The 22,037-nt window shown below is 58.0% G+C and overlaps 2 protein-coding genes across 2 annotated transcripts; one reads left to right on the forward strand and one right to left on the reverse strand.

The window, feature by feature from the left end:
- Positions 1 to 2,447: 2,447 nt before the first annotated feature.
- NAB2 (NGFI-A binding protein 2) lies at positions 2,448 to 7,861 on the forward strand. Its single transcript, XM_082850631.1, has 7 exons — positions 2,448 to 2,650; positions 4,117 to 4,990; positions 5,328 to 5,461; positions 5,798 to 5,849; positions 5,943 to 6,075; positions 6,286 to 6,477; positions 7,446 to 7,861. The coding sequence occupies exons 1-7, from the start codon at positions 2,568 to 2,570 to the stop codon at positions 7,553 to 7,555; spliced, it is 1,578 nt and encodes a 525-aa protein (XP_082706757.1). The 5' UTR covers positions 2,448 to 2,567; the 3' UTR covers positions 7,556 to 7,861.
- Positions 7,862 to 8,267: 406 nt separating this feature from the next.
- STAT6 (signal transducer and activator of transcription 6) lies at positions 8,268 to 21,693 on the reverse strand. Its single transcript, XM_082850630.1, has 22 exons — positions 21,560 to 21,693; positions 18,819 to 18,955; positions 18,273 to 18,411; positions 17,894 to 17,977; positions 17,335 to 17,473; positions 17,156 to 17,208; positions 16,835 to 16,983; positions 16,115 to 16,246; positions 15,805 to 15,993; positions 15,386 to 15,473; positions 15,139 to 15,261; positions 14,449 to 14,541; positions 13,546 to 13,752; positions 12,263 to 12,357; positions 12,030 to 12,166; positions 11,544 to 11,690; positions 11,263 to 11,326; positions 11,046 to 11,156; positions 10,760 to 10,852; positions 9,886 to 9,951; positions 9,653 to 9,781; positions 8,268 to 9,574 (listed from the first exon to the last, which is right to left on the reverse strand). The coding sequence occupies exons 2-22, from the start codon at positions 18,932 to 18,934 to the stop codon at positions 9,385 to 9,387; spliced, it is 2,544 nt and encodes an 847-aa protein (XP_082706756.1). The 5' UTR covers positions 18,935 to 18,955; positions 21,560 to 21,693; the 3' UTR covers positions 8,268 to 9,384.
- Between the last annotated feature and the right edge of the window lie 344 nt (positions 21,694 to 22,037).

The following is a 22,037-nucleotide window of genomic DNA, read 5'->3' on the forward strand; positions in this document are numbered from 1 at the left end:
TCTCGGCCTCTGGTGGGGCTTGACAAGTCAATGATTTTTTAAATGTACATATTTTTAAATCCACACAGAGGGGCTCACAAACCTAGAGAGAGACAGAGACACACACAACTAGATGTAAAGAAACGTATAAATACATAATCTCAGGGTACAGAGGCACAAACTGGCAATAGCGTCTTAAATCTGCTTATTAACATTTCACAATTTACAAAGTTTTCATATACACCCTCTCATTTGAACCTCACAACAACCCTGAGAAACAAAGATACAAACACTCGGGAGTTTCACTCTCAGATACACGTCCGCACCCAAACAGATTCCTTCTGACCCCTAGGGGAGTGGGCTGGCCCAGTGCGTGGGATTCTTCGCTCCCCGTCCCTCTCTGGCCTAGTACCGGCCCCAGTACCGTGGAGCTGAGGCCCCAGATTTGGCTCCTCCACCGTGCTCTTTCCTGGGCCGGGACCCAATTGCCATGAGCCCAGTTGGTTACCGCCCCCTTGCTTCACGCCCTATTCCGCCCTCTTCCCCGGGCGGGCCAGCGTCTCCCTCCGGATCCGGGGGCTCAGCACCACCCCAAGGGGGCCCGGGTGGGAGGGAGGGGGGCTCCTCGAGCAGAGGCTGCGTGGGCGGAGGATGTGCGTCACGGGGAGCGTGGGCAGAGGGAGGGCGGAGGCACGTGGAAACCCGGGGCCAGCCGCTGGCAGCCAAGGCTCTAAAATAACCGGAGAAGAGAGGGGGGAGGGGCGCCCACACACTTAAGAGGGGTCGGGAGTGCCCCCGGGGAGTGAGCCCGAAGGGACCCCGTGTAGCCGCACCCTCCAGTTTCGGGACCGAGGACTCAGCTCATTTCTATCACTCCCCACCCCCGTGTTTGGGGCTTAATGGCATGGAGAAGACAATCTTGGCTACCGAAATTCCCCCCAGTGATGCACCCCCTCCTCTCCGGTTCCCACCGGAGGCCTAACGGTCCCCTCACCAAGGCGGAATGTATAACCAGCCCTGGCCCACGCCACCCACTCAGAAGTGCGGAATGGCGGGCGGGGGTGAGGTTTCGGACTAGGGGGAACCTTGCTTCTGGCCAGTCCGCTCGCTTCCCGCGGCCTCTCCCCCAACCTCCTTCATTTCCTCGGGGCCTAGAGCCACAGGGCCGGGCGCTCAGAGCCCCCGCCTGTCCGCCCTCCCAGGCGTGGGCGGGAGTGTAATGGGAACCAGATGGGGCTGGGAGAAACAAAGCGGGGAGGGGGGTGGGTTGCGGGGAGGGGCTAGGCTCCTCGAAGGAGCTCCTCCCTCCTACTCCTCTGTAGGGAGCCACGTTGGATGCAGCCGGCCCTTGCCCATCTTCTACTGGACTCTTGCGGGCAAAGTGCCCTAATAGACATCCCTAGAAAGGGTATCTTCTTTCTCCCAGGCTTGCCACACAATTCCCCAGGAGCAGGTCCCTGGGGCCTCAGCAAATAGGGTGCGACGAGTAGAGGAAGGCGGGGTACCCCTCCCACCCCAGCCTGACCTAAGCGCTAACAAAACCCGACGCGACTAATCGCCGCGCGTCTAAGTGGTAGCTTCTAGTGAGCCCCGCCCATTCCTGTTCGCCAAACTTCGACGGGAACTTAGGGCAGGGATGGGAGGACGCCTGGGTTTCCGAGAACGGCCTCTTCAAATAACTCCTTTTGGGGCTGGGGAACAGCGCGAGGATATGCAAAAGATTCCTGCAGAGCCCCACGCTCACAGGCCTGCCTGAAGTGCACACCCTATGGGAATCACATGCACGCGCGAAAGGAGCCGTGCACCCCGAGTCTCCAACAACTTTTACGGGCTCGCTCCTAACATTCACAAGTACAGCACCGCGAAGCCCGAGTGTCTGCAGGCAGGCGTCCGCGTAGTTTAGACGCCTGTGCCCGTCCGTGCGCTTCTGGGTCTTTGTGTACCTGTGCGTGGTTGTGAAATTCCGCTCTCCGCTCGGAGGGGAAGGGGGTGGGAGTAAGAATGTCGCCGGCTGGGCTCTCACGTGGGTACGTGGGCGCGGAGAAGGCCGGCTGTGCATCCGGCGTGGGCGGCACGGAGCGACCTCGCCCCGCCCGCCGGATCCCCAAGCCCGCCTTCCACAGCCCAGCGTCGGTCACCTCAGTCCCCAACTCGGCGCCCAGGCTCCGAGTCCCCGCCCCCGCCTCCTGCTCCACACCCCCTCCCCCCCAGTCTCCGCCTCTCTCAATCTCTCCGCCGCGGCGTCCTGAGGCCCGCGGAGAGGCCCGGGCGCCCGCCCCCCGCCCCCGGCCTCCGCCCCCGGCTCGGCCCACGCCCTCCGCCCGCCAGGCAGCCAGAGCTGCGCCGGGCCTCGCTCCCCGTGCGTCCTGCGGGGGCGGAGGCGCGGAGAGGCGGCAAGCGCAGCCGGGGAGGTGGGGGGGGCAGAGGCACAGACAGAGGCGCGGAGGCTCGAAGAGAGGAGACGTGGAGGGAGGGACGGAGCCCGGACAGCGGCGGACACGGCCTCGCGCGCCCGGAAGAGAGCAGCGCGCGGCAGGCGCTGAGCTCTGGGCACCGAGAGGGGCATCCCCGGTGGTCTGCAGCCGTCCATGCACAGAGCTCCCTCCCCCACAGCCGAGCAGCCGCCGGGCGGAGGGGACAGCGCCCGCCGGACCCCGCAGCCCAGACTCAAGTTAGTGGGCAAAGGGAAGCGCCGGGGAGTGGAGATGGGTGGAGCTGGACTCGGGAAAGGGGTCCGGAGGGCGGAGGTCGAGCAGAGGACGAGGGGAAGCGGGACGGGGGTGGGGGGTGGAGACTGACGGAAAGGGGGTGCGTCTTCGAATTAGGGGCCCTGGGAGCAGGCAGGAAGCTGATGAAGCTGGATGTGAAAGAGCAGTACCTAATTCTCCATCGCCCGTTTATTTTGTGCGCATGACCTGGCATGTGAGCCCCCTGCAAAGAATGTGGAGGCTCCCAAGCGCTAGGGGAAGCCCTGGAGCTTTAGCTGGCACCAGTGCCGGGGGAGGGCCACTCAGCTGGCTCAGTCCGTCGTCGGCACGGAGCGCGCGGCTCCGGGGTCCGGGAGAAGCCGGCGCCTTTGAACCAACAGAGCATCAAAGGAGCTCTGCAGAAGCGGGGCATGCCTTAGGCGTCTCTTTCCATTTCTGTGGCTTGCGGGGGGGGGGGGGTTTCGTTGTGCGGCCCCTCCCTCAAGGGGTCTTGAGTCGCACCCACACAACCCTTGAAGACGAGGGTGGAAAATGAGGGAGAGAAGGATAGGCGGGAGCCCCCCGGCGGTGTTCGCCCACAGACGGTAGCACTGTGGGAGTGTGTGGGGGCGGACCGGGCCCCGAAGCAGAACAATTGAGGCACTCCTCCTCTCTCCCGTGCCCGAGCTGAAGGGATGGGCTTACCTATGGAGCAGGTGGGAAGGTCACTGCTGGGAGAGGGGCCAACTGAGGTGCACTGGGCAGTCTGGAAGGCAGGGGAGGTCCTGGGGAGAGAGGGCAAGAGTGGGCAAAGAATGCCTAATCCGTGGTTAAAAGCTGAACAGGGGTGGGAAAAGGGGAGCAGAGGATGTTCTGCCTAGCTCACTGACTGGAAAAGGGCAGGGGTAGGGGCCACACCCCTGCCTCTCAGCCACATGAGCAGGATGCCACCAGGGAATAAAGCTGACCCATAGTGGTCCTAGGTGTCCACTGCAGGGAGGATGGGGGTCCTGCGTTCACCTCAGTGTGCGAAGTTAACTTGTGTAATGTTGAGACTGCTAGGTGTTTAGGGTGGAAGGTGAGGACTGTGTTCTGGAAGAGAGGTTGGTCCAGCCATCCCAGGGGTGTGCTGGCTGGCCTCAGTGCTCAAGGTCTCCTTGCCTCAGGCCAGAAAAGTAAAAGCTGAGGGCGGGGGCTTGGAGCCTTTGACTTTGGCAAAAACTGATCTGGCTTTTGGTACTTGCGGCCAGTCTGGGATAGCACTGGCATGGCTATGCCTCTGAGCAGTGCCTGATTCTCCTAGTCTGTGTTCAGGTCTGGGTAGAGAGAGCATTCAAAAGAGGGGAAGAGAAACAGGCAGGAAAGAGAAAACAGTTGTGAGTGTGGGTTGGTACCCAGCAAGGGAACTTGCACTGACTGCCCCCCCACCCTTTGTGTGCCTCCTTCTCAGGCCCAGTGCCCGAGCCATGGCCCTGCCTCGGACACTGGGGGAGCTGCAGCTGTACCGGGTCCTGCAGCGCGCCAATCTCCTTTCCTACTATGAGACCTTCATCCAGCAGGGAGGGGACGACGTGCAGCAACTGTGTGAGGCGGGTGAGGAGGAGTTCCTGGAGATCATGGCCCTCGTGGGCATGGCCACCAAGCCCCTCCATGTCCGACGCCTACAGAAGGCACTGAGAGAGTGGGCCACCAATCCAGGGCTCTTCAGCCAGCCAGTGCCTGCCGTGCCCGTTTCCAGCATTCCACTCTTCAAGATCTCTGAAACTGCAGGGACCCGGAAAGGGAGCATGAGCAACGGGCATGGCAGCCCAGGGGAGAAGGCGGGCAGTGCCCGCAGTTTTAGCCCTAAGAGCCCCCTTGAACTCGGAGAGAAGCTGTCGCCATTGTCTGGGGGACCTGGGGCAGGGGACCCCCGGATCTGGCCAGGCCGGAGCACTCCAGAGTCTGATGTTGGGGCAGGAGGAGAAGAGGAGGCTGGCTCACCCCCGTTCTCCCCACCTGCAGGGGGAGGAGTCCCTGAGGGGACTGGGGCTGGGGGGCTGGCAGCAGCTGGGGCTGGTGGTGGTCCGGATCGACTGGAGCCAGAGATGGTACGCATGGTGGTGGAGAGCGTGGAGAGGATCTTCCGAAGCTTCCCAAGGGGGGATGCTGGGGAGGTAACTTCCCTGCTGAAGCTGAACAAGAAGCTGGCACGGAGCGTGGGCCACATCTTTGAGATGGACGATAATGACAGCCAGAAGGAAGAGGAGATACGCAAATACAGCATCATCTATGGCCGCTTTGACTCCAAGCGGCGGGAGGGCAAGCAGCTGAGCCTGCATGAGGTGAGGACCCCAGGCCCTGATCCCCTCCCCTACCAACTTCAGTTGTTGCAGTGCTTCCCTCAACTAAGGGGGAAGCAGAGACACAGGCAAGAGCCTGGCTGTCCAGCCCCACGCCGCTCAGGATGCCCCAGGAGTGGAGGAGGCCCCAGGCGTTCCTAGGAAGCTGTGGGTGCTGACCTCTGTTTTCCTTCCTCAGAAAGCTCCTGCATGATGTCCAAACCCAAGCAAACATCCGATGGATAAGCCTCATTTGTCTGGTGGTGAAGGGGAGTGAGGAGGTCTGGGCAAGGTGGTGGGCCAGTGAGGATTCTGACTGCTCTGGCGGTCCTCTCCACAGCTGACCATCAACGAGGCTGCTGCCCAGTTTTGCATGAGGGACAACACTCTTTTACTGCGGAGGGTGGAACTCTTCTCCCTGTCCCGCCAAGTGGCCCGAGAGAGCACCTACCTGTCCTCCTTGAAGGGCTCCAGGTGAGACCCCCTTCTCCAGGTTCTCCCTAGATCAGAATCCCGCCAAGGAGATGGGTCACGTCCTGACCTCCAGTTCAGGTGCCTGTAGGCCTGCTTCCCACCTGCCTGCGTGTCCCTGCTTTTGGCCAAGTCCACTTGCCTAGGTCTGGCCCCACCTCCCATCCCTCTCAGGTCCCTTCTGCCCCCCACAACAATAGTGCTTGAGCTGGGGACTGCTGCTTACCCTTCATCTTTCCAGATCCTGGGAATAATGCATGTTCCCCATCAGATTCTGTGTCCTGTCCACCATGTGTCCCTCCCCAGCCTCATCCTCCTTGTTTCTCTCCATCTTTGCAGGCTCCACCCTGAAGAACTGGGAGGCCCCCCACTGAAGAAACTGAAACAAGAGGTAGGTTTGCTAGGGTACATATAGGAGGTTAGGGCAGTCTTCCCCAGCCCCCTCTCTTGCCAGTCCTCATTTCCCCATTTGGGGCATCCACAGGTTGGAGAACAAAGTCACTCTGATATCCAGCAGCCTCCCCCAGGCCCTGAGTCCTATGCACACCCATACCGCCCCAGCCTGGAGGAAGACAGCGCCAGCCTGTCCGGGGAGAGCCTGGATGGACACTTGCAGGGTGAGTATGCGTCAGAGCCCTTCTCACTGAGGGGGCTGGGGTGGGGGGAGGTGTGGGAGGAGGGCGCCAGGAGGCCACTGCCTGGCACAGGGCTGGGAGGCCTGGCTGGGCGGGAGCGAATGGGCCTGGGCCCGTGGGGCTGGCTGTGTGGTTGAGGGTGAGGGTTCCATTGACTGCGGCCCCCTACCTGACCCGTGCCCCTGCCCACAGCTGTGGGGTCGTGCCCAAGGCTGACGCCGCCCCCTGCTGACCTGCCTCTGGCGTTGCCAGCCCATGGGCTGTGGAGCCGCCACATCCTGCAGCAGACGCTGATGGACGAGGGGCTGCGGCTAGCCCGCCTCGTCTCCCACGACCGTGTGGGCCGCCTCAGCCCCTGTGTGCCCGCAAAGCCACCTCTCGCAGGTGAGGCAGCCAGCAGTGCCATCCCCAAGCACCCCTGCCGCCCAGGCCCCGCACAGCAGTCCTGGTGTCCTCGGGGCAGTAGCATGGTGGGGCTCCAGCTAACCAGGCCTTGGGTTGAGGAGGGGGGAACCCTGCAGGGCTGTTCCCAGTGGGGAGGGTCTAACCCCAAGTGGACGTCTGTGAATGGCGAGCTTGGGGAGCAGGGGGACAGAGAATGGGGAACGAAGGGGAGCAGGAAGAGGAGAGCCACCAAGAAGGGAAGTTTGGATGGAACTTCTACCGACGCAGGAGGGTGGAGCAGGCCAGGAGTTGGGGTAGGGTTGCCAGCTTGGAATTGGAGGAGCCCAGAGGGGGATGCTTTGTGTGTGGATGGGGGAAGCGGGAGTAGGCAAGGAGGCCGGCAGAGGGCCGGGCATCGGCTGGGCTCAGAGTGACGCAGCAGACAAAGCCACCAACCCTAGCTTGGTATTTTTAAACTGTGTGTGGGTGGGAACTGGGGGCAGGGACTGACAGGGGGGCTCTTCTTGGGGAAGGAGCTGGGAGGCTGGCTTCCTGTGTCCCCCCTGTTTTGGCTTCTAAGAACCCTGGGGGGCATGGTAGGGTTGGGGGGCTGCCCTGAGAGGAGGCCAGGGATAAGCGGGGGCAGCAGAGCCTGGGAAGGGGGGAGGGGGAGAGGTCAGAGCCAAGCCGCCCCCACAGCTCCTGACAGAACCAGAAATTCCAGCAGAACGGAGGCGGGAGAGACAGAAAGAGAGAGACACATCCAGAGACAGAGAGCTACACACAGCCAGCAAGGGGAGGGGGGCACACACACTTGGGTATGGAACCGCCCCCTAGACCAGAGGTGGGCAGGAGTCAGGAATTCAAGCTCATCTTCGCAGCCTTCTCTACCCCTGCCTCTGTTCTCAGCCCCGCTCTGTCTGCAGCGTCCATCCCGCAGCCTCCTAACCTACCCCTTCTCCCTGCAGAGTTCGAGGAGGGGTTGCTGGACCGATGCCCTGCCCCAGGACCCCATCCTGCTCTGGTGGAAGGTCGAAGGAGCAGCGTGAAAGTGGAGGCTGAGGCCAGCCGGCAGTGAGGGGGGGACTGGCATCCTCAGACCCAGGGCACCAGGCTTCTGGCTCACACAGACCCCTCCACTCTCCATCCCTGGCATCTAGTCACAACCCTGGATCCTTCCGCTGCCCTTCTCCTGCCTCCCCACCTGCCCCATGGGCATAGAACTATGGGGCTTCAAGCAATAACAAGCAGGGGCCTGGCGAGAGGACACAAGGAGGGTGCATGGTGCCCCCTCACCCTTGCCCAGAGCAAGGAGGCAAGAACTCTGCCTCCAGGGCATTTGGGATTCTCCCCTCCCTTACACAGCACACTCCCATCCTCTCTAGTTAGAGTCAGTGACGTGAGCAGTTGGACTCAGTTTGGACATGGGGGAAAGGGCTTGGGAGGGTCCAGCAGCTAAAAATGGAAACGGTTTCCCCCCAGATCTGGGGGCCTGGGAACACTGGACCTGCTCCTCCCCTCTGCTCCTCCATTTTTGTGCTTCTAGTTTGTTTCTTTAATTTAACAAGTGCTGCAGTTTGCCCACCCATCCCCATCTTCCCCCCAAGCCCTCAGCGGTTCTCTCCCTCTTGCCCTCTCTAGGGGGGTGTGGGGTCCCCTTCACCGGCCCCCTCGGGAGGCCTGGGTGGACTCAGGGTCTCCCTCAGCTGGGATCTGGGCCGCAGCACCTGTCTGAGCAGTTAGAGCGTCTTTCTTTTCAGATCGTGTACAGTAGATTATTTATTTTGTTATTTTGGAATAAAATTTATTTTATGGCTTAGGATCTATGACCCCCAAGATGGAGAAAGGGTGGCATGGGGTTGGGGAGTGGAGGGAAGCTGGCGGTGGGTGGGGAAATAGAAAAGAAGAAGCGGGTAGGGCCCCTAATACACCATGAGGACCACACACCTGAGTCTGGACCCCAGGCTCAGCCTCTGCCTCTGGGCAGGATTGGAGGTGTTGAGCCATCGAAGCTACAGCCACATAGACCCAACCTGGGCACAGTCATACTCAAAGCTTAGTACATTTGGGTTAGCATACATCAGAGAGGCGAGTATACTCGCTGGTGTCTTTTGAGCATTGTCTCACACTTCCAAACGTGTTGTCACACAGGCAAAATCAGAGAGGTGTGTGTTCTATGTGGCCATAAAACTAACGTGTGACATCTATATATTAACACATCTCAGGTCCACACACTTTCACACAGCTATACGCAAACTCGGCCCTTATAGTTCTGCACAATCTCGTACACATATCCAAAAGCCTGCATCTGACTGACAGGAATTTGGAGCTGACTGGGATTTGTTTTTTAATCTGGGCAAAACCCACATCAGCGACCAAATGTACAGACCCCCCTCTCTCCCAGGGTCTCCTGAACGGTTTCCCATGCCCCCAGGGCTGGGACCCAAGCCCATACTTCCACCCCTAGCCTCTGAAGCAGATGTGTGCACGTGTCTGTGTGTTTCCACATGTGTGTCCGGAGCCCCGGCTCAGGGCAAGCAGAGAAGCCCTCCATGCCCTCACCTGTGCTCTGGCCCAGCCCCCTTCCTGCTCAGCCACATCTTCTAAGGAAAGGGTGTGTGTGTGTGTGTTCTGCGTGTGCAGGCGTTTTGGGGCGTGTCTCACTTGGAACCTGAATTTCCCTTCCAGTATTTGGAAAGTGGAGGGCAGGGGTGTGTGGTGGGAAGGAAGGAGTAGATATGTTCCACCCACTGTACATTCTCCTGGCAAAGTCTTTTCCTCCTGACCAGGGAGTAGGTGGGGATAGGACACCCTCCCCAGCTGCTGCTTGGCAGGAGCACAGGCAGGTGTTCAGAGCAGGTCCATGGGGGCAGGAGAGCTGTCTCTGGGCTCCCCCTCCAGCTGGGATCACCAAGTGGGGTTAGCCCTTATGTCCAGGTGGGACATTGAGATCCCAGACTGCCCATAGCAGGAGGGCTGCAGGAGGGGTTGGGCTCCCAAGGACCCTCCCTCTGACTCTCCTTGCCCCTCCAGGAGAAGCTTGGTGAGGTCCTGTTCAGTGGGAGGCAGCAAGGGCGGGAGCATGTCTTCACGGACCCTGCAGGGAGGAAGGAGGGAAGCAGTGAGATAGGCATGGCACCCACTCCTCAGCCTCCACCCCCCGGCTGACACTCACCAGGTGCCTTGAGGGAACCCTCCCACCGGCTGCGTCAGGCAGCTGTCTTCCGCCATGGTCACATCTGAGCAGAGCAAGGGCTTGGAGCTGGACCCGGCATGCTCCTGAGGCTGGCAAGGCAGCAGGCCCCTGCCGGGCCCAGAGAAGTAACTGAGGTGGTGGCGGGGGTCGGGGGGTTGAGGCTGGGGATGAATGAGGCGCATGAGCTCAGGATGGGGGTGGGTGTCACTCACTGCGGGTGAGGTTGGTCAAAGGGCAGGCCCATCTGACTCAGGCTGGGCGGCATCTGCAGGTGAGGTCTGGAATCAGGAAGGAGGACACAGTCAGAAAGAAAAGCTGGACGAGGGCAGGGTGTTGCAAAGTCAAGACCACTGAGTGAGGAAACAGTATTTCCAGCTCCTCATCCTGACGGCAAGCACTGGGCAAGCCATTTCCACCTGTGAGCTTGGACTTCTCATCTGTATAAATGCGTATGCATTGGCGACTGGGGGCAGGAGAGAGAGGAGGGCTAGATTAGCTAATTTCTGATGTTTCTTTGGACTTTGAACTTTGCTGGCTCTAAGTACCCCTGTCCCCACCCCTACCTCAACTCCTGGGAGGGGAGATGTCATGCCTCGACTGAGAGTTAGTAAGCACCTGAGTGCTACCTGGAGAACAAGTGTCTATGCCACTTCAGGCCCAAAAAGATAAATAAATAAAAATCAAGACAGCAGATAAATGACAGTAGATTTCAGGGGCGGGAGAGATAATACTAATACTTACATACCTCTTCCTGTGAGCCAGGTACTGTGTTTAGCTTTACACATACTATTAACTCAATTAACCTTCACAATAACCCTGTGAGGTAGGTATTGTTATTATCATTATTCCCTATTTTACAGATGACACATCAGAGTTAAGTAACTTGCCCAAAGTCAGCAAGTGGTGGAGCTGGAATTCGAACCTGGATCTTAACCACTAACACCTCAGTGGAATGGACAGAAGAGACCCAGGTGTTGGCTTTTTGCCACCCTGTTCTCACAGAAGAGCCTTTCCTAACAAATGCAAGTGCCCAGGCCCGTTGCAGGTGGGTATCCCACCCCGTTCCCCAGAGGGGGCCCCACTTACTCCTGGAAGGCTGGCAGCACATTGACCGATTCTTCCCGGGGAAGGGCTGGATATGAGGGGATGGAGTGAGAGCGTGGTGGGTACCCCTGGGGCCTGGGGAAAGAAAGCAGACCCCTGATGCCAGCCCTTCTCCTGGACACCCCAAATCCCTGCCTCAAGATGGGGAATCCCTTTCAAGGAAAGGGAATTCCCTACTTCAGCCCCCAGTGCCAGCTCCCCCAGTTGCCCATGCTGAAACAGCCTGCTGGCGCAGACCACTCCCAGTTCCGTCTCTCAAGCTTCTTACGCCATATCTGGGCCGAGCTGCATGTTCATGGAGCAGTCAGGGACCATTCCAAGATCGTAAGAGGGCATCATGGTAGGCGTTTGGGGCTCAGGGGTGGTAAGTGGCTGGTCCCTGGAGGAGGGGAGGAGGCATGTGTGACTGACCAGGGGCTGATGCCACCACCCCTTCCCCCAGGTAAGTACTGGGCCCCACCCTCCATCCATACCAGCACATTCACCTTTCCACAGTCATCTTGATTGTAGCTGGGACATAACCCCTGCCGTCCTTACCCATCTGCTCAGCTGTTGTGGGGAGGAAAGGAGAGCCATGGAGTGCTTCTGATTTAGGGGGGAAGGGAGGTGGAAAAGGTGAGCATGGCTGATGGGCAGGTAGCAGAAGCAGGGAGATGAAAACGGAGAGAGAAGTCGGGGATGACACACAGCAGGCAGGGAGGGGGCAGCTGGGAGCAGGGAGAAGGTGGACAACAGGACGGAGTCAGAACTGCCAGCCCCAGCTCACGCTTGTAGTGGCTCCGGAAAGCCTCGTCCTTGGGTTTCTTGGGGTAGAGGTTTTTGAGCTGAGCGAGGTCCCGGATTCGGTCACCAAGTGAGCGAATGGACAGGTCTTTGGCAGAGAATGGCTGGATGTTCTCTATCTGTGGGGAGCCTAAAATAGGAATGAGACCTTGAGTCCCCTCTGTCCAGACTTTATTCCCCTACCCCAACCTCCTCCCACTATTGGACTCATTCTCAATCTACCAAGGTGAGGAGGAGAGGAGCTAGGGTGAGGGTCCTGAGGGAGGGAGACCCACCAGTCTCCATTCCCACAGAGCTCACAGTGAGAAGGTAGACGTTTAGACCACAAAAGGAGGAAGAGAAGTTGGACTGAAGGAAGAACTTCTTGAAGACCAGGGTTGGCCTCAAGGAAGGCCAGGATGTTTCCTCCCCAGAAGAAACCCCAGAGGGCATAGGCACAGAGGCAGAGGACTGGCTGGGGTGACCTCACCATCCTGGCCCCGGATGACATGGGCAATGGTGATGCCCCCAATCTCTGAGTCACTGAACCGAAGGAGGAATGTTCCATCAGGCTCGTTGAGAAGAAGGCTAGTGACGTATTGTTTGCTGATGAAGCCAATGATCAACCTGGCCAGGATGAGGGAGAGGATGTGGATGGGGTCGCAGGGTGTGGAGTGGGAGCTGGAGGTACAGCTGCTCAGGCCACCTGGGGCGGGGACTCACCGATCTGACCAGTAGCTCCGGAGACAGCGTTTGGTGAGGTCCAGGACGCCATCAAACCACTGCCAAAAGGTGAAGCCACGACCCAGCAGGATCTCCTGTGGGGAGAGGGGAGTTGGTGGGGGCACAGGAGCCTAGTTAGGGCAGGCATTGGGCTGTGAGTACCTACACGACAGAGTCACAGGACTGAGGGAACCACATTGGACCTGAGACCCCATCCATGACATGGCCGACACTCAGGCTCCCCACGTGCCGGGCACTGTTCCGTGCTCTTTTCATAAATTAATGTATCTGATCCTTACAAGCCTAGGGAGGTAGGTCCTGTGAGTATCCCATCTTACAGATGAAGAAATGGAAGCCTAGAAAGGTCAAATAACTTGCTTCTCACACAGCTGGTGAGAAGCAGAGCTGGGATTCAGCCCAGGAAGTCTGGGCTGGGCCCCCTCTTAACCACTGTGCTCCACACCCTCCTGAATGAGGCCTGGAGGAAGTGGTGTCCAGAGAAGGCAGCTTGCAGGGTGTGAGTGTCCTGCTCCCTTTGCTAACACATCCTCTGGTCGTGTGGGCTTTTCTTTCTTCCTTTTTTAAAAAAGGGATCAGTGCGTGACTGCATTTACCCAGCTGGTCCTCAACCAAGACACCCAGACCTCCTTTTTCCCCTGTTTCTTGTAACAGATCCAGTCCTGAGCCACCTTATTTTGGAGGCAGTAAAATGTAGTCGCTAAGGACAAGAGTCAGAAATACGGTGTTCCATCCCAGACATGCCACTCACTTGCTGGGAGGCCTTGGACAAACCACTTAACCCCTCTGGGCGGGTTCATCCTCTGTAAAATGGGGGTAATAGTACCTACCTCAAAGGGAGGTTGGGATGATAACATATCTAAACTGCTGAAGCACAGTGCCTGGATACAGTAAGCTGTCAACACTTGGTAGCTGGTATTATTGCATATGTCCCTGTGGGATTTCGTCCCTGTTTTTGCAATAAGATCTATTTTCCCAATGGGTCAAAGTCATTTTGAACCAAAGCTGTGTTTACACACAATCTGGGTGAGTCATGCAGATCACTAGCAAAGAGGGAGGACGGAGGGCCCCCAGACCAAAACGGGGGGATGCCAGAGACCTGAGGGGTTTTCCTGCCTGGGCCATGACAGAGGCCTTCCTGATGAACGTGGTGGGGCATTGTGAAGATCCCAGCGGTTTGATCCCTGGGCAGACGTTGGGGAAGCCCTGAGTGCCCCAGGGATGAAGAGCTTGGGGGTGGGAAGTCCGAAGCGCCGGGGAATGACCTTGTTGAACTGTGACCAGGACACAGAACGGTGCTGGAAGGCCTCCATGCTGAGGCTGTTGTCGGTGAAGATCTTCTGGGCCAGGAAGAGGAAGTGCTCTGGGAGTAACCCCCGGTTGGTCCCCACCTCAGCCATGAACTTGAGGTTAAGAGTTTCACACATCTTCTCCCAGGGCACCCGCTCAGCCACCACAAAGGGCACGCGGTCCTGGGGGGAGGAGAGAAGGAAAGGGAGCCTCAGGCTGACATCCCCATCCCTCCTCAGGAGGGCCTTCATCTTTGCCACTTCCCCAAGCCTGCCGCTCCCCAGCCTTGTCCCCCTGAACTTGCTCAACAAAGATGGTGCTTTTCCAAAGGAGTCTAAGGTGCTACTGCAGGATAGCTGTTAAGATTGGCATGAAAAGGGGGCTTCCCTGGTGGTGTAGTGGTTAAGAATCCGCCTGCCAATGCAGGGGACACGGGTTCGAGCCCTGCTCCGGGAAGATCCCACATGCTGCGGAGCAGCTAAGCCCGTGCACCACAACTACTGAGCCTGCGCTCTAGAGCCTCCAAGCCACAACTACTGAAGCCCGCGCGCCTACAGCCCATATTCTGCAACAAAGAGAAGGCACCGCAATGAGAAGTCCACGCACTGCAACGAGAGTAGCCCCCGCTCGCCGCAACTAGAGAAAAGCCTGCGCGCGGCAGCGAAGACCCAAGGCAGCCAAAAAATAAATGAGTAAATAAATTAATAAGATAAAAAATGAAGTATGAAAAAAATTGGCACGAAAAGAGGTCAGGAGTACAAAAACAGGTCTATGAGAAGGAGTTAAGGTCACTCTCTTTTGAACATGCTTGCCAGCCTGCACCCCACCTCCCAGGTAAGACCCCCCCCTGCCCCCGCCAACTCCAGGTCTTTCATCACCATCTCAGAGAAGGCGTTGTCCCACAGAATGGTGGCTTTGGCATTGTTGTCTTGGTTGCCGTGGACGATGACCACCAGGGGCAGAGACAGGGCCTGAAGTGGGTGAGGAAAGGGGATTCTTCTTACTGGGGCAAGGGGCTTCCACAGAGGGCTGGCTCTGAGGGTGCAGGGGAGCTACTGGACTCATACAACATGGTGAAAAACTCATGGTATGTTATCGAGTGCTTTCTGAAGCTCAATTAGGGCCTTACGGCAGAGAAGTGGTTACAGGTCAGTGCTATAGAGTCCCCAGGTTTCCAATGCCAGCTCCAACATTCAGTAGCTGTGTGACCTGGGCTAATTACTTAATGTCTCTGTGTCTCAATGTCCTCATCTATAAAATCAGGCTAGTAATAATACATACCTCAGAATGTTATTGTGAAAACCACGCGTGTGTGTGCACGTGTGTGACTTAAAACAGTGCCCTGGTCTATGAAACGTGCGTAAGTGCCAGTTGCTCCTATGCTGTCATTCCCTGGGGTGTGCACTCCGGTTCTGGCTCCTCCCCGCTCACCCGGGGCCCCAGCATGCACAAATCCCAAACACACAGGGTATGGGGCAGTCATGAAGAGTGAGGATGCAGGGCCCCAGTGTGTGGCCGGGAGGGGCACCTGGGCCCCCGCCTCGGGCAGGGCTGGGGCCTCGGTTCACCTGGAGCTGGATAGGGAGTTTGTTGGGGCTGAGCGTGAAGCTGGTGGAAAAGAGCACGGCACACTTCTCCTCGGTGACAGACTCTGTGCCCTTCCGTTCGCACCGCTTGATTTTCTTCAGAAGCTGCGGGTGGGGCGAGGGAGAGGAGGGTGAGGGCAGCGACTGCTTCTCCTGGGCTCCCAACACCCTCTCCAAGGAGAATGTCCTGGCCTGAGGACCCCCGCCCACTGCTCCCCGCAGGCCTCACCAGGTTCTTGAACAGAGCAGTGCAGCAATTCCCGGGAATGCTGTTCTCCAGGGGCACGGTGTTGTTAATGATTTCCCCAGTGCTTTCTCTGCCAGGCAAGTCAGAGAGTGGCTCATCCCAACTGGGCCAGGAGTGGCTGGGGCTTGAGTCCACCGGCTAATGGCCTGGACTACTGGCCCCTAATCTCCATCTCCCCGCTTGAGTTCTTAAGGGAGAAGTCCCCATCTTAGCCAAATCATGATGCTCCCACCCCATTCCAGCACTGATGGGTCCCTCCCCTTCCTCTGCCTTGACTATCACACAGGGTCCCCACATCCCATGGCCCGCCCTCCCTGTCATCACCCCGTTCTTCGTGGTGCCAGTCCCCCAGGCTCCTCTGGCCTCCACCACCCTCCAGCCCCTCTCCAGCCCCAGCTTACACTCCAGCCCCGGGCCCCTGGGGCATGCTCAGCTCCCTCGCCTGCTTCTCGGTTACCATGTCGGCCCTGACCATCAGAGGCTTGGCTGGGGCCGCCAGGAACCGCAGGCCCAGCAGGAATCGAACCCCGGCCTGGAACTTGGTCTGAGTCTTCAGAACCTGGGGGGGCTGCTTTTCCACCAGGAAAGAGCTGGGAGGAGTGAGGAGGACACAAGGGAAGTTAGCAGCTGGGTCCCTCCTGGTGCCCTCCCCACAGCTCTGACCCTCTTCCTTCCTTGGGGTCTGCTCTAGGCCAGGCTGGGGTTTCATACCTGGTGATGAGGGTTCGCAGGACTTCATCCAGCCGGCTAATCAGCGCTGCCCGGGTCTTGGGCTCAAGCTCCCCACCAGCCGCCCCCACCTCCTGCTGCAGCTGGGAGTAAATGTCCACCAGGCTCTCACACCTGGGGCCAGGACAGTGGTTAGGGGGCACAGGGTTTAGGCTGCCTGCTCCCCGCCCAGACCCCCCACCCCTAAACCCAGGAAGATAGCAGGAGAGTGTGTGTGGAGGGGTGGGATGAGCAGTGGGCGTGGCTGCAAGGCACCTGGGCTAACCGAGTTGTGGGACATGCCTTGGCTCTGGGGAGGAAGGTTCCTTCTCAGTGCCTGGAAGCTCTGTGGAAACCCAGCTGCCTCTTCCCCAGGGCTCTGGTACCCAGGTCAGCTGCCAGCACATATGATGCTTTTGTGCATTTTCAAAGGTGCCCCGCCCAATAGACCAAATAGACTTCCCATTCCTCTGGGCACGGGGCTTGAAGAGAGAATTGTGGGTTGGAAGAACTCCTGCTTGTGCCCCGTCCGCCGGGTGCACGTGTACAGGACACAACCTGAACAACAGTGTGCATGGCTCTGCTGGAACGGGCTTCTCTGAGTCTTGACTCACCCCAAGACCCTTTGGCCTGGTTTTCTCTCTCACACCTGTGGGTGCTCCAGCAGGGACAGCAGGTGTCCACCCCCAGCCCCCCACCCTTCCCTGTCAGCCCTGCCCCAACCTCTCCTGTAGTGGGGCCAGGCTCTCCTCAAAGGGTGCGCCATTCCCTGCCAGCTGCTGCTGCCGTTTCCAAATCTGGATCCTCTTCAGCACCAGGGCCTGGGCAGCCTCCAGCTCCCCGACAGTCTCCTGCAGGAACGTGGCGAGGGCCTGTGGGAAGAAAGGGCCTGAGCCAGGGCCACACGCTTCCTCCTCACCCAGCTCTGGAGGGTAGGGCTCTCTTTCTCACCTCTCTGAGGTCTAATCTCCATCCCTCCACAGATTTGAGACCCTCAGAGTCTGCCCTTGGAGCTCAATCTCCATGTCCCAGTCCATTACTCACCTCACTTGGCCCGGTCCCATTGGCAGGAGTTTCTATCAGGCTGTGCAAAGACACTGAGGGTAGGGGCAGAGATCAGGGGTGCAGATAGATTTGAGGTTCAGTCAAGGTTGAGATCCAAGAGGGGATCACTCCCACACACTCCTCAGGACCCTCTTAGGGCTCTAGGCCCAGGTTCCCACCTTGGCCTCCCTCAGCCCCAGGCTGCAGGGCTTTGCGGAGAAGGCAGGTTTCCCCCACTCGGTGCTGCAGCCTCCGCAGGACTGTGTTAAACTTGAGTTCCTCTTGCTTCCAGTGGAAGGGCATTGGCAGGTGGCGGAACTGCACAGGAAGGAGAGATGCCAGGAGGTGAGACATTCTGCCCAGCCCTTTCCCTTCGGCCTCCACTCCCTAAAGGGGTGCAACCGCCATGCTCTGCAGAAAACAGACCACTTCTCTTGTCTGACTCCCTTCTCTCCTTTGACAGTCCTTCCTGACCTTTTGGAATTTCCTGAAGATAAGACCTCTCTCCTGGCAGAATCAGCTCCTTATCACTTGCTCTCTCCTTCCTAGGCCCCACTACCCTCAGTCCCTCATTGCAAGCTTCTCTGAGCTTAACTTGGGGCTCACTTTGACTCCTTTGGTCATCCTGGGCCTAGAACACTGAACTTTTCCTGAAGTTCAAATTCCTTCTAGTTTCTCATGGCTCAGGCTAAGGTCCCAGGGAGCTGAGTTGGGGTGGGAGGTGGGGTACCACAGTACCTGTTCCATAATGGCTTTTTTTTCCCCTTGAAGTATGTGTCTGAAAGTGGCCACCAGCTTCAGGGGGTCCCTCTGATATATGCTCTATAGAAATGAAGGGTGGTAGACAGGGTTAGCCTGGCTCTTACCCATGTCTTTCTCCCCTTCCAATCCCCAGCCCCCCCATTCACGCATGCACTGAAAGGCAGCACAACTGTAGGCTCCAGAAGTTTTCATGCATTTGCATGCTTTTAAAATCTAATTTGCATGCTAGCTAACAGCTAGCCACAGGAACACCAATTTGCTTCCAGCATCCAACCAATTTTCTTCCAGCATCCAATGCTCACCCCAGCTCCATTCCAGGCCCCACCCAGCCTTGTCCCCTCCCCTCCTGCCCCACCTCCAGGGTGCTGATGTGTTGCAGGATGGTGCTCCCCTCCCCCTGTTCTCCAGCTGAGGCCTGAAGACGCTGGACAGTGGCAGAAAGTAGGGCGCTGGCCATGTTGCAGCAGAAGGCGTCTGAGCCGACAAGGAATTCCCTGCAGGAAGATCAAGGATGAGGCAGCCTCGGGTCAGGGCTTCCTCTGCTCTACTGTCCCTTTACCCCACAGCAGTCAGCTCAGCGGCTCCTTCCTCCTCTTATCCTCCATCCAAGCCCTCTGTAGCCCTCAGCCCCACCCCTTGTTCCCCAGTTTTCCAGCTGTTGTGGGTGGTGCCCTTACCCCAGCTCTGACCTCCCTCCTCTTTGGCTCAGCCTCCTAAGGGGATGGGGGACTCCACATATCAACACGCATAGTCTGGTGAGGCACAGACTCCCAGCTAAATCTGCACCGCCGCACATGGAATAACGAGTCCCAAGTCTTGAAATGGGATGAAGAAAATCTAATGAAAGGGAAGGTGGGTTGGGGAGGACCTGGGGGACCAACATGGGGCAGCCAGGACTCACCAGGGCTGGTTCTCCAGCCAGTCACCCAGGAGATGCCGAAGGTGTTGAGGGAAGTCAACATAGAGCCGCTGCAGTTTTTCTGGGGGCATTTTGGAGACCAGACCCCACAGAGACATGATCTGGGGTTTGGAGGGTGCCTGGAGAAAAGGAACAAGGCTACTTGGGCACTCTGAGAGGCGCCCAAGAAAGCTGGCTTTTGTTTGGGGGCAGCCAGGGACCTCCCGTAGACAGCCCTCCCAGAGACCGTCCCCAGCACCACTCACAGCCAGACCACCTCAAACCAGGGACATTCCTGGCCAATGCCTCAGACAAGGTAATTCCTTCAACGGTAGACACAGGGGTGATGGGGTGGGAAGAGCTGAGCTGCAGTCAGAGGGCGGGGTGGGAGACAGGGGCAATGGGGCAGTAGGGAAAGCTCTCTGAGACAAGACAGAGGATGTGGGTTGTAGCTCTAGGCCTGGCTCTGGTTCTGTAGGCAAAAAACCTCCCCTCTGTGGACCTCAATCTTCTCATCTATAAAATATGAGGCTTGCATAAAGTGCAGAACTTTCCAAACTTTTTAAAGCAGTGGACAATTTTAGTTTTAATCTGTGGAATCCCAATTATATAAAATTGGAGTTTCTCTGTTGAAAGCAAGTGTGGTAGGCCTGGAATTCTACTGCTTCTTACTTCCTTCTCCCCACCTCCTGACCCCAAAGGTGTCCCTGGAGAAAACCCTCAAAATTCCAGGGTTCCGTGAGAGAATCTGAAAACTACCTGGCTAGATGATGAAGAGCACGGCAGAGTAATGATAGCTACCATTTGTTAAGCAGTTACTATGTATGAGGCATTATACTGAGCTCATTACCTCATTAAAATCTTGCAACAATTTTTAAAATATAGAATTATCCCCTTTCACAGGTAGAGAAACCGAGTTCAAGGAGGTTCTCCAACTTGCTGAGGCCACTCAGCAAGCGATTTGAACCCGAGAGGGGATTAACCACCACGTTGTGCTGTTAGGATGCCTTCCAGATCCAAATCCCATAATCCTAAGGGGGTGGGCATGGGAGGAGAATTGAAAAAGAGGAGATTGAGCGGAAGGAAAAGTAGAGAGAACTCAGGAAGATGGTGAGAGATTAGAGAAAAAAGTGGGGTTAATAAGCCTTCAATGAAAAGCCTAGAAGAGGGGTAAGGAGGCTAGGGCTACAACGAAGAGAAGAAAAGGAGGCAAGAGGAAAGGAGATGGGAGGGTAGGGGAGAGGGCTGTCTCCCCATTTCTGGGTGGGCCACAGGGTGGGGTGGGTAAACCAGTGGTTTCCCAGGGGTCTCTCAGTTTCCAGTTTCTCAAAATATCCCTCTTCCCAGAGATGACAGAAAGGATGGGGATGGAAACTCCCTGGGTCGCCCCCAACCTGGTAACCCCAAGTTTTCCTGCTGCACTTTTAGCCCCTCCTCTCTCCCAGGACTCCCAGAGGGACGGAGAACAGAGGGACCCCTTTTCTGGAAGCTCCTGCCGCTCCCCCCAGTGCCTATCCCCTTGAGCTCTTTTCTCCCAAAGGCAGAATCCTCCCCCAGTCCTGCTCAGGGTCCTCTAATAGACCTTTCTCTACACCCACCTTGGGGTGGGGCCCCTTTTGGTTTGTGTTTCAAACTCAGGGGAGGACTCCATCTCTCTCTTCCCTCTTCCTCTCCTGTGTCTCACGGTGCTCAGACCTTTGACCTCTCTCCCTACCCTATTGGGGACTGAGGCGATCCCTAAGCCATAGGCAGCCCCCCTTTCTTCTCCATGCCCCTGTTGAGTGACCAGCTTCCTGGCCTGGTCCTGGCTTCAGATCTTCCCCACTCCATCCTCAGGCAGCAGGGGGCCAGACTTTCCCCCAGCCACACCCAGTAACCAGGTTGGGTCAATCGGCCGGCCAGGCCAGGGGCACCTTCTGCTGTAGGCCCCCAACACAGGCAGGGAGGGAGGAGCCGCGGCCTGAGGGGGCGGGGCCAGTGTTCCTTTCCCAACCGGGAAGGGAAACCCAACGTCCAGGATCTTCATCAGCCCTCTTCGTGGCCTAAACGTCACCTCAACCCTTACATTCCCGAACCCTTTGACCGTGGGACCACAAGATCAAGAGTCAAACGAGCTTCTCTGAGTTGCCCAGTGTGTGTCTGCGGCGGCGGGGGCGGGGCGGGGGGCCGGGAGGCGGAGCCAGTTCAGCAAGAGTAGGGTTAACTGCGTGACTTGGCCGCGCCAAAAGTGGAGCAGTTTTGAGGGGGGAAATTCCCTCTCCTTTGGGACACCATGAGGTCTGCGTCTGGGGCTCGCTCACCCCTTAGCCGCACCCTTGAACAGGAACCTTTTTGGGGGGCCCGGATACGGGTTTGTCTAGGACCTACTGCCCTCTGGTATCAGCCTTCTAGGGAGGGGCGTCCACCTCCCCCCAACTCAGAGGGCAGAGGAGCACCTCCTTGCCCTCCTTTCCCTGCCTTTACATGTCCCTGGAGGTGCGGGGGACGGGGTGTATGGAAAAAGTGACCCACGGTGGGGAGGGGGGGAGGGGAAGTGCTGGGCCTGTACTCACCCCAGATTCTTCTGACACTTCGAAACTGCCAAAACTCAGTACCACCAACCACCAACCCCAGCTGAAACAATTTCTTGGGGACCATCCACTCTGCCGAGGGAGGATCCTGAGAGGCACTCCCCGCAACCCACCGACCCACATATTCATAGTCAGAGGCCCCCCACCCTCCCCTCCTTGGAGGCATCCCCTCACCTTGCCAACCCCTCTGCTGTCTTCTCCCTCTCTCAGCGGCCACTGCCAGGCCCCATGGGTCTGTAGTTCTGTCCAGCGGGTTCAGGGCTGGCCCTGCTAGCACCCCCCCCTCCACCTCCAGCACCAAAAAGAAAAAAAATACACGCGCACACACACACACACACACACACACACACACACACACAATCCTCTCCCGTCCTTCCTCTTCAGTGTAAGCAGTGGCTGCCCCAGCCTGCTGTTTCCGGCTTCTCCGACTACCCAGGTCCCTCCCTGGAGCTCTGACGACACAGTCAAGGGAAAGTGGGCTGGAGGAGGAAGAGGAAGAAAGTGGGGTGAGCGTGTGTGCCTCCGATACCGGGTAGGGGAGCATGGCGTGGTGGGGAGCCAGGACTGGGGCTTGGGGGCCCTGGGGCCAGGCTGGAGGGGATGCTGATCCCCACTTACTCTGTCCCCCCTCAAAAGCAATCAAGTTTCCTCC

Source organism: Leucopleurus acutus (assembly GCF_964270905.1).
Source record: "Leucopleurus acutus genome assembly, chromosome: 11".
In the NCBI taxonomy this organism is placed as follows: domain Eukaryota; kingdom Metazoa; phylum Chordata; class Mammalia; order Artiodactyla; family Delphinidae; genus Leucopleurus; species Leucopleurus acutus.

Coding starts and splice junctions, on each gene's coding strand:
- NAB2 (XM_082850631.1), top strand. CDS start 2,568: ATGCACAGAGCTCCCTCCCCCACAGCCGAGCAGCCGCCGGGCGGAGGG. Junction 4,991..5,327: donor AGCAGCTGAGCCTGCATGAG/GTGAGGACCCCA, acceptor TCCTCTCCACAG/CTGACCATCAACGAGGCTGC. Junction 6,478..7,445: donor CGCAAAGCCACCTCTCGCAG/GTGAGGCAGCCA, acceptor TTCTCCCTGCAG/AGTTCGAGGAGGGGTTGCTG.
- STAT6 (XM_082850630.1), bottom strand. CDS start 18,934: ATGTCTCTGTGGGGTCTGGTCTCCAAAATGCCCCCAGAAAAACTGCAG. Junction 15,994..16,114: donor CTGCGAACCCTCATCACCAG/GTATGAAACCCC, acceptor CACTCCTCCCAG/CTCTTTCCTGGTGGAAAAGC. Junction 9,575..9,652: donor GGGTTCCCTCAAGGCACCTG/GTGAGTGTCAGC, acceptor TCCTCCCTGCAG/GGTCCGTGAAGACATGCTCC.